The sequence below is a fragment of the Raphanus sativus genome, unplaced genomic scaffold, assembly GCF_000801105.2.
Source record: "Raphanus sativus cultivar WK10039 unplaced genomic scaffold, ASM80110v3 Scaffold1660, whole genome shotgun sequence".
In the NCBI taxonomy this organism is placed as follows: Eukaryota; Viridiplantae; Streptophyta; class Magnoliopsida; order Brassicales; family Brassicaceae; genus Raphanus; species Raphanus sativus.
Genome location: NW_026616969.1, coordinates 3,526 through 14,545, shown reverse-complemented (window position 1 = coordinate 14,545; position 11,020 = coordinate 3,526). Strand labels below are relative to the sequence as shown.

At 41.3% G+C, this 11,020-nt stretch overlaps 1 protein-coding gene across 1 annotated transcript; it reads right to left on the bottom strand.

The window, feature by feature from the left end:
• Positions 1 to 255: 255 nt before the first annotated feature.
• On the bottom strand, positions 256 to 3,581 carry LOC130504559 (uncharacterized). The gene is made up of 5 exons (XM_056999178.1): positions 2,364 to 3,581; positions 1,981 to 2,313; positions 1,573 to 1,935; positions 1,191 to 1,248; positions 256 to 1,133 (listed from the first exon to the last, which is right to left on the bottom strand). Exons 1-5 carry the CDS (start codon positions 3,579 to 3,581, stop codon positions 256 to 258), a joined length of 2,850 nt encoding a protein of 949 aa, XP_056855158.1.
• Between the last annotated feature and the right edge of the window lie 7,439 nt (positions 3,582 to 11,020).

Here is an 11,020-nt window from a genome sequence, read left to right as displayed (position 1 = left end):
AGTGAGCCATCTTAGAGAATCGGTCCACCACTACAAAGATTGAATCTTTGTGTCTTATCTGGGGCAAACCTAAGACAAAATCCATAGAAATATCCTCCCAAGGAGCATTAGGAATAGGTAAAGGTAGGTATAAACCGTGAGGATGTGACCTGGACTTGGCTTTGTGGCAAGGAACACATCTTGCACAATGTCTCTCAACGTCTCTCTTGAGATGTGGCCAGAAGAAGTGATCAGTAACAATAGCCAAAGTCTTGTCTACTCCGAAATGACCCATAGACCTCCACCGTGTGCTTCTTGAAGTATAAGGTCTCTCATGGAACTTTGGGGAATGCACAAACGCTTGTCTCTAAATAGAAACCCTTCATGCAAATGATAAGAATGGAAAGCCCCTTTTCCACAATTCTGGTATGCTTCTTTCAGCTCCGGGTCATCTTTGTATAGCTCCTTAATGTGCTCAAACCCTAGCACCTTAGCATCCATAGTGGTGATCAAAGCATGTCTTCTTGATAAGGCATCAGCTACCACGTTTTCCTTCCCCTTCTTGTACTTGATCACGTAGGGAAATGTCTCAATGAATTCCAACCACTTAGCATGCCTCCTCTTGAGTGAAGTCTGGCCCCTTAGGTGTTTGAGAGTCTCATGATCAGTGTGAATAATGAACTCCTTAGACCTTAGGTAATGTTGCCAAGTCTCCAAAGCTCTAACCAAAGCGTAAAGCTCTTTGTCATAAGTGGGGTAGTTGAGAGTTGCTCCACTTAGTTTCTCACTGAAGAAGGCTACTGGTTTCTTCCTCTGATGAAGCACGGCTCCTATACCCACTCCGGATGCATCACACTCTACCTCAAACATCTCGTCAAAGTCAGGTAGAGCTAATACTGGTGCGTGAGTTAGCTTGTACTTCAAGGCATTTAAAGCAGCTTCTTGTAATTCTCCCCATGAGAAAGGAACATTCTTCTTGATCACAGCAGTCAAGGGAGCAGCTATGGTACTGAAATCCCTTACAAAGCGCCTGTAGAAGCTAGCTAAACCATGGAAGCTTCTAACGTGTGCAATAGAGGTTGGGATAGGCCAGTCTTGTATAGCCTTGATCTTCTCCTCATCCACTTGTAGACCCTGTTTACTCACTACAAAGCCTAAGAAAACAAGTTGGTCAGTACAAAATGTGCACTTCTTTAGGTTGGCATATAAACCTTCCTTCCGAAGTGTAAGCAACACAAGTTCTAGATGCTCTAGATGTTCTTCTAAGCTCTTAGAGTAAATAAGTATATCATCAAAATAGACAACAACAAATTTACTTATAAATGATCTAAGAACCTGGTTCATGAGTCTCATGAAGGTGCTTGGTGCATTGGTGAGCCCAAATGGCATAACCAACCACTCATATAGACCTTGCTTGGTCTTGAAGGCAGTCTTCCACTCATCTCCTTCTCGCATTCTTACTTGGTGGTACCCACTCCTAAGATCTATCTTAGAGAAAATGGTGGCTCCACTAAGTTCATCAAGCATGTCATCTAGGCGTGGAATTGGGTGCCTATACTTGATGGTGATGTTGTTGATGGCACGGCAATCTACACACATCCTCCATGATCCATCTTTCTTGGGAACTAGAAGAACTGGTACTGCACATGGGCTTAGACTCTCTCGGATGTACCCTTTGTTCATCAAGTCTTGAACTTGTTTTTCTAGCTCCTTGGTCTCCTCTGGATTCATTCTGTATGCTGGTTTGTTTGGAAAAGCTGAACCTGGCACGAGATCAATCTGGTGCTCAATCCCTCTGATTGGAGGTAATCCAGCTGGGATCTCTTCAGGGAACAAGTCTTGAAACTTGTCTAGCACGGCTTGAGCTGGTTTAGGAATTTGTTGAGCTTCTGAGCTTCCTGTACTTAAACATTCTTTTAAAACCATTAGTAGTACAGTGCCTTGAGCACTCAAGGTCTTTAAAACAGCACCAGGAGAAATCATAAGGTTAGTTTTACTTACCTGGTCTTCCTTGTTCATCTTAGTTTGTAACTCATGCACCTCAGATGGGCACAAAGGAGCTAAGTTGTACTTACGGTCCTTGAACTTGAAAGAGTAGTAGTTGGTGCGTCCATTGTGGAAGGTGGCTCTATCAAATTGCCAAGGTCTCCCCAGCAGGATGTGACCGGCTTGCATTGGTACCACATCACACACTACTTCATCTTGGTACTTACCAATACTAAAAGATATCTTTGCTTGCTCCGTGACCTTCAGCTCAGTCTTGTTGTCTAACCATTGCAATCTATAAGGCCGAGGGTGCTTGTTTGTCTCAAGACCTAACCTGTCCACCATATACTTGCTAGCCACATTAGTGCAAAATCCTCCATCATAACCAAGTTACATACCTTAGCTTTGATGGTGCAGCGAGTGTGGAAGAGATTCTCTCTTTGAGCTTTCTCTTCAGGATTGGTCATTGTACTTAGTACTCTCCGAGTGACCAACAACTCTCCAGTATCCAGATACTCTACTTCTTCTCCAGAGTCCATTGCTTCCATTTCGGATTCATCTTGAGACTCATAGTCTCCATTGGTGGTGATAGTCATGACTCGTTGGTTTGGGCACTCCCTAGCCATGTGACCTCGTCCCTGACATCTAAAACAAGTAACATCTCTAGCTCTTTGATTGTTAGTACCTTTGTTTTGATCTTGTCTAGGACCCTTGTTTGAATCATCACCCTTACCCTTGAACCGAGAATCAATCTCTACGGCTTTACCTTTGTCATTTGGCTTGTTGACATTAGAAGTCCAAGGTTGTGAGTTTCTAGACCTACTAGTGACGGTCTTACGCTTTATTTGCTTCTCAACCTTCCTGGAGATACGCTCTTGAAGACCATCAATGAACTGAGCCATCAAAGCTTCCTCAGATTCTTGTAACTCCAGTGAGTTCATCAGCTTCTCAAACTCTTCAAAGTATTCCTCGACTGACCTATTACCTTGAGACAACTTGCGAAAACGTTTTTGTAAGTCTCTATGATAATAATCAGGAACATATCTTAACCTTAGAAGATATTTCATGTCAGCCCAAGTTGTGACTGCTCCAAAGCGGTTCCTTCTCCTCTCAGCTACATTCCTGTCCCACCAAGCAAGTGCATTCTCGGTGAGTTGAGCAGCGGCTAGGGCAACCTTCTTGTGTTCTCCATAGCCATAACACTCAAAGATGTACTCTAATCGCTTCTCCCAATCCATGTAAGCTTCTGGATCAGACTTTCCTGTAAAAGTAGGAGGAACAATTTTAATATCTTTGTTGTGCTCTCTATGATGAGCTTCTCTAGCTCGGTTGTGTCTAAGTGGATCCTGTCTCCTAGGATTGCGGTTCTGGAGGGGATCATCATCATCAAGACTCGGCATGCTCTCATCATCTTCATGCTCTCCACCTTCATCTTCAGGGATGGGGTTTTGATTGCGGCGTGGACCTCTCCTTGGAGGTTGCTCCAACCGGTTCAAACGAGTGTTGATCTGCTGACCAAGCTCTCCTACAACAGCCCTCATCTCTTCTCTCATGGCAGCCATGATCTGCTCCATGGTTGGGGGATTAGCCCCATTGTTGGCGTTTTCATCACCCATGTTTGTTTGGTTCCTTGCTAGTCACTCAACACAAACAACAAAATATCAAAGCACCAACGGTAACTTAAGTTTTAAATTTGCAACTTCGAAACAAACAAAAAAAAGGAAAATATTTTGGGGTTTTGAAAGTTTTTAATCGGAAAGGAAAGACAATACTCGACTGATCTATGAAAGGAAACTAGATTAAACTAGAAAACTTGCGTGATCAACAATAAGGAAAGAACAAAATATTTTTGGGTTTTCGAAATTTTTATGAATCAAATCACGAATGTAAGCAAGAACAAGGAAATCACTTTTTATGGGGTTTTTGATTTATGAAAATAAGAGCAACGAAACAATATAAAGCAAAAGGGTAAGAACAACCAAAGGATTGGATCCTTTGGCTCTGATACCAAAATGATATAAGACTCGGATGGAGCCTTTGGAAGGTGGTGGAGATGGATCCTCAAGCTGGCTTTCACGCACTCTCTTGAGAACAAAGGATGATCGATGATGATGGCACTTGACTAGATGGATCAAGTGGTATGGGATCTAACAAGCTGGATTTAACGCACTCTCTTGTTGGACCGGTTGATGAGGATGATGATGGAATGAAGAACACCACAAGGATGATGGGAGATCCTTGATACAGTTCGAACTCTTGCTGCTTGAATCACACAAGGAGGAAGAGGGTAGGCGGCTTGCTTAGGGGGCAAACTGACTCATATATTGATTAGGTAAAAAGTTGTGTCTACAAAGCTGCGTGTGGGACTTTATTAATAGTCCATCAGCTGTGACCTAAACGGTCGACTCAAAGAAAAGCAAAGACTCAAAACAACAAGACTTGTGAAGCAAAAGAAACAAAAACAGCAAAACAACTAACTATGCCCCGTTTTAACTATAAAAGGAAAGTGCATAAAAATAAAAGACAAAGAGACCTAGACTAGACTGACCCATCTTACCTGCACAAATCATAAATAATGAAAACACTTACCTTGGTTCTTGGTTGAACTCCTTTGTTGTGTTATTGAAGTTGAGCACGCTTGGATCATTCTTGAGAGGTATCTTGTCTTGCTCTTCTTTTTCAAGTTCTTCTTCACTCTTCTCTTCATTATCTTCAGCTTCAATCTTGTTGGTTTCTTCAAGGAGGGATTCTTCTTTAGCTTCAGTTCCTGCCAAGTAAACATTTGAATCAGCACCATTCAAATAAGCTGTCTTACCTTGAGTGATATTGAGTTGCGCAAAGGCATTGCTCAAGTCATCACTTGTCTTGTTGACATGGTCTTCTTTGGGTGAATCAGCTAGAATTATGGGTGGTGGCTCAGCTAAGCTATCTAAGATAGCTTGGACTGCAAGTGCAAAGCCTTGGTTAAGCCTTCTTTGCTTGGATCGAGTCATGGGTCCTTCAGATGCCTTGAGAATGGTTATGGTGTCCTGGTTATGGTTGATGACCTCATCATTACAGATTAGCCTGTTCGGACATATGCCATTATCTTCATGATTCTTATCAAACCAGGATGAACAATGATCTAAGAAGCTTTATTTGGAACCACTAATCAGTGGAGAATAACCAGGAAGTTGAATAAATCTCATAAGTGTTGTGAGAAACAAGATATCCCACCTTCTATCCAGATGATTACAGATTAGCCCGTTCGGACATATGCCATTATGTTCATGATTCTTATCAAACCAGGATGAACCACGATCTAAGAAGCTTTATTTGGAACCAATAATCAGTGGAGAATAACCAGGATTTGAATAAACTCATAGGAGTTGTGAGTGTGAGTAAGAAGATATCCCACTTTCTATCCAGATGATTCCAGATTAGCCTGTTCGGACATATGGCAATATCTTCATGATTCTTATCAAACCAGGATGAACCAAATATAAGAAGCTTGATTGGGAACCACTAATCAGTGGAGAATAACCAGGAAGTTGAATAAATCTCATAGGAGTTGTGAGTAAGAAGATATCCCACTTTCTATCCAGATGATTCCAGATTAGCCTGTTCGGTCATATGCCATTATCTTCATGATTCTTATCAACCAGGATGAACCACGATCTAAGAAGCTTTATTTGGAACCACTAATCAGTGGAGAATAACCAGAAGTTGAATAAATCTCATAGGAGTTGTGACGAAGAAGATATCCCACTTTCTATCCAGATGATTCCAGATTAGCCTGTTCGGACATATGGCAATAGCTTCATGATTCTTATCAAACCAGGATGAACCACGATCTAAGAAGCTTTATTTGGAACCACTAATCAGTGGAGAATAACCAGGAAGTTGAATTAATCTCATAAGTGTTGTGAGCAACAAGATATTCCACCTTCTATCCAGATGATTACAGATTAGCCTGTTCGGACATATGCCATTATCTTCATGATTCTTATCAAACCAGGATGAACAATGATCTAAGAAGCTTTATTTGGAACCACTAATCAGTGGAGAATAACCAGAAAGTTGAATAAATCTCATAGGAGTTGTGAGTAAGAAGATATCCCACTTTCTATCCAGATGATTCCAGATTAGCCTGTTCGGACATATGGCAATATCTTCATGATTCTTATCAAACCAGGATAAACCAATATATAAGAAGCTTGATTGGGAACCACTAATCAGTGGAGAATAACCAGGAAGTTGAATAAATCTCATAGGAGTTGTGAGTAAGAAGATATCCCACTTTCTATCCAGATGATTCCAGATTAGCCTGTTCGGACATATGACAATATCTTCATGCTTCTTATCAAACCAGGATGAACCAATATATAAGAAGCTTGATTGGGAACCAATAATCAGTGGAGAATAACCAGGAAGTTGAAAAATCTCATAGGAGTTGTGAGTAAGAAGATATCCCACTTTCTATCCAGATGATTCCAGATTAGCCTGTTCGGACATATGCCATTATCTTCATGATTCTTATCAAACCAGGATGAACCACGATCTAAGAAGCTTTATTTGGAACCACTAATCAGTGGAGAATAACCAGGAAGTTGAATAAATGATGAGGACATAGAACCAGATATCAACATCCCCACACTTAGACAAGCTCCAAGAACAAGATCAGGAACTAGAGGTGTTGCTGCCAGCTTTAACAAAGCCATAGAAGTCCTTCTCATCAAGAACAACATCAACACCAAGCTAGAAGCCATCACAAACCGTATGGATCAGTTTACAATAACCGGAGGAGAAGCTAATAAAGAAGAAGCTTATGTTATACAAGTTGGTCCACAGGATGATGATAACATATGGTCCATTCTTCCTCACAAAGGAATGGTTTCCTTATTTGTCATCACACCTAAGTGATACGGTGAGTATTGAGAAGAGGAGAGCCAAGTTTCCAAACGACATCACTTTGCAAGAATCAAAGACACGCTCCTCTCCAACGGCTACTTCCTTTCAAACCACTCCGCGTCAAGGTAAGTAAGGTAAGTCACATTTTCATTATATCATATGGTTTCTTATGCAGGTCCAAGTCTTTGTTTCTTTTTATTTCATTGTTGAGTCAAGGCATTGTTTAGCCTAATGTTTTCTTAGGTATAAGAGAGTCATGTACCATCGTTTTGTTTCAAAGACCCCAAGAAGGGCACAACTGCATTGGACACTATATAAGTCCCTTATAAGCAGTCATGTATCTTTTAACCTTTATGAAATATATGAGTCAGTTTGCCCCCTAGCAAATACTAAGTCTTTTGAGAGTTTGTGAGAAGCATTCTTGAGAGCAAATCGTGTTTTATCAAGTTCCTCATCATAGAACTTATGGTTACACTTCGATCCATCCTTTGGTTGTGTGAATCAATCAAAACCTCACCACATCAGTCCATCTCTTTGTCTTTGTTGAGTTGTTTATTCGAACAAGCAACTTAGATCCATATCCATATCCAAGCCATCTCCATCCCTTTTGAAGTATCAAGTTGGTTATACGACCAAGTGGTGCTTTCCATCCACCATTGTTCTTTCAAGGCTCAATACATCCGGATCCATCAATCTACTCATCTCTATCATCAAGGCCTTCCACCTCAAACCATCTCATCACTAGCCGGTCCATTGAATCTACCATCTATCCAACCAGTTTGAGAAGGTCCCATTTGGTGCCTATATCATTTTGGTATCAGAGCTTAAACGCTCCAACTCAGGTTGTTTCTTTTCCCTTTAGATAGATCGCTTAGTTTTATTAAAGAAAAACCCTTAAAAATTTATTTTTGCTTTAGTTCTTGCGTTTCACCATTGTTAAGCTCTTAGTGTTCTTGTTTCATATAAACCGAAAAGAAAAGAAGAAGTTTGTTTTGTTTTATTGTTTGATCCGAAAATCCCAAGAAAAACCCAAAAGATTTCTGTTTTTGTGATTGTTGCATTTCGAGTTTCCTAGTATAGTCCATCGCATATCATCTTTCCATATATAGAACAACGCATTTGCATTTCGAGATTTCCATCCTTTTGCATAATCTTTGCTATCATATAGTTATATCTCGGTCCATTGCATTTTATTTGTAGTTTCATTTCCTTGAGTATTACTTCTTTGATATTTGTCACTTGATCTTGAGATTCTTTTCAGGTTAAGATATGGGAGACAATACCTCATCTTCAAATGATACCGCAACTACTATGGCTCAACTCCTAGTTGCAATGCAATCCATTAGTGAGAGGATGACTCGCCTAGAGCAAGGGCAACAAGCTCGAGCCAACCAACCGGCTCAAGGACCAAACAACAATCCTCAAGACCAGCAACAACCACAACAGCAACAACAAGACAACCCCCGAGCTGAGGATGATTCGGATAGTGACATGCCGAGTCTAGAAGAAGAAGAACAAAGGCCCCCTCCTAGAAGAAATGCTAGAGATAGAGGAAGGAACCGAGGTAGAGGACATGATCAAGAGCATGACCAATGGCAAGGAGGCAAAGACTTGAAGCTCACGCCACCAACCTTTGCTGGAAAGGTTAACCCTGACGCCTACATTGATTGGGAGACACGCATGGAGTACATCTTTGACTATTACCACTACTCCGAGCTAAGGAAGATCTCTCTAGCTGCTGCTCAGCTCACTGAAACCGCCTTGACATGGTGGGATCGAGAGCTATCCGAGAGGAGAAGGCTTAGGCGTGCACCCATTGCTCTTTGGGATGACATGAGAGCCATGCTGAGGAGGAGATATGTGCCAAGTTACTACTACCGTGACTTGCAAAAGAGGTTCAGAAAGCTCACTCAAGGCTCCAAGTCAGTTGAAGAGTACTATGAAGAGTTTGATGCTATGAGGAACCGCTTAGAAGTTCAAAATTCTGAGGAAACCTTGATGGCACAATTCTTGGATGGACTCCAAGATTGGATAACAAGAAAGGTGGAGAGACAGAACTATGAGCATTTCCATGATCTAATCCACTTTGCTATCCAAGCAGAGCAACACATCAAGCGCAAAACCGCAGCTACAAGTAGGAGTAAGAACACTTGGACTCCACCAGCTCAAAGAAATGACAAGGGCAAGTCTATTGAGGTTGAGAGCCGGTTCAAGAAGAACTCCACTACTGATGCATCTAAGGGCAACAAGGCTGAACAAAGCAAGTCTAGTGCACCTAGAAACCGAGACATCACTTGCTACAAGTGCCAAGGTAAGGGACATTATGCAAGAGATTGTCCTAATCAAAGAGTCATGATCCTTAGAGAAGATGGGGGATATGAGACTCAAGAAGAAGAAGCAGAAGCGGATGCTACTGATGAGGAGATCACTGATTATCCAGATGAGGGAGAGATACTTGTGACAAGAAGAGTACTTAGTGCAATGTTCGAGCCAGAAACTATTCAAAGGGAGAACATCTTTCATACAAAATGCACCATTGAATCTAAGGTATGTAGCTTGATCATTGATGGTGGTTCATGTACTAATGTTGCTAGCAAGTATTTGGTTGATAAGCTAGGTCTCAAGACAAACTACACATCCAAGACCTTATAGATTGAAGTGGTTAAATGATGAAACCGAGCTAAAGATTGGTGAACAAGTGGAAGTCTCTTTCAGCATAGGCCGATATGCTGACAAGGTAATTTGTGATGTGGTTCCTATGCAAGCTGGTCATCTTTTGCTTGGCAGGCCTTGGCAATTTGACAAGGAGACCATACACAATGGACGCACCAACTACTATAGTTTCACTCACAACAACCGCAAGCACAACCTAGCTCCTTTAACTCCACAACAAGTCTTTGACTTGCAAAAGGATATGAGCAAAGGAAACAAGGTAAGTAAGACTAATCTATATTAGTCCATCTAAAGTTTTAAAATCTTTAGAGAACAAAACACAGGTGCTACTAATGATCTTTAAGGAAGGTGTTTTGACAGATTATAAAGATCAAGAACTTCCACCAGAAGTTGTGCAACTACTTGAGAAGTTCCCTGACCTTTTTCCAGAAGATATTCCTGCTGGTTTACCACCAATAAGAGGGATAGAACACCAGATTGATCTAGTACCTGGAGCTCCATTGCCAAACCGACCAGCCTATAGAGTCAATCCGGAGGAAGCCAAAGAATTGGAGAGACAAGTGCAAGACTTGATGGACAAGGGATACATAAGAGAAAGTCTAAGTCCTTGTGCAGTTCCAGTTCTTCTAGTGCCAAAGAAAGATGGGACTTGGAGGATGTGTGTTGATTGCCGAGCCATAAACAACATCACCATCAAGTATAGACATCCAATCCCACGACTAGATGACATGCTAGATGAACTCAGTGGTGCCACTATCTTCTCAAAGATAGATTTGAAGAGTGGTTATCACCAGGTAAGAATGAAAGAAGGAGATGAGTGGAAGACTGCTTTCAAGACCAAGAGAGGTCTCTATGAATGGCTAGTCATGCCATTTGGTCTTACCAATGCTCCAAGCACTTTCATGCGCCTCATGAACCATGTTCTAAGGGAGTACATCTGTAAGTTTGTAGTTGTATACTTTGATGACATCTTAGTCTATAGCAACAGCTTAGAAGATCATCTTGTTCATCTTGAAAAGGTTTTGGAAACCTTGCGCCAAGAGCATCTCTATGCTAATCTCAAGAAATGTACCTTTTGCACTGATCAACTAGTTTTCCTAGGCTTTGTTGTTAGTTCACAGGGTCTAAAGGTGGATGAAGAGAAGATCAAAGCAGTACAAGAGTGGCCCACGCCAACTACAATAGGTCATGTGAGGAGTTTCCATGGGCTAGCAAGCTTCTATAGAAGATTTGTCCGGGACTTCAGCACCATAGCAGCCCCATTAACTTCAGTAATCAAGAAAGATGTGGCTTTCAAATGGGGAAGTGAACAGGATGAGGCTTTTCAAAACCTCAAAGATAGTTTAACTACTGCTCCTGTTTTAGTCTTACCTGATTTTAACAAAACTTTTGAGATTGAATGTGATGCATCAGGGACAGGTATTGGAGCAGTGTTGACTCAAGGAGGAAAGCCAGTAGCATTCTTCAGTGAGAAGTTACATGGAGCTACACT

Excerpts from the sequence above, each read along its gene's own strand:
- LOC130504559 (XM_056999178.1), bottom strand. The coding sequence starts at position 3,581 with ATGGGTGATGAAAACGCCAACAATGGGGCTAATCCCCCAACCATGGAG. Across the intron at positions 1,936-1,980 it reads AGATGAACAAGGAAGACCAG|ACCTTGAGTGCTCAAGGCAC; the intron begins GTAAGTAAAACT and ends GCTGTTTTAAAG. Across the intron at positions 1,249-1,572 it reads ATGGATCATGGAGGATGTGT|AGCTTAGAAGAACATCTAGA; the intron begins GTAGATTGCCGT and ends ATTTACTCTAAG.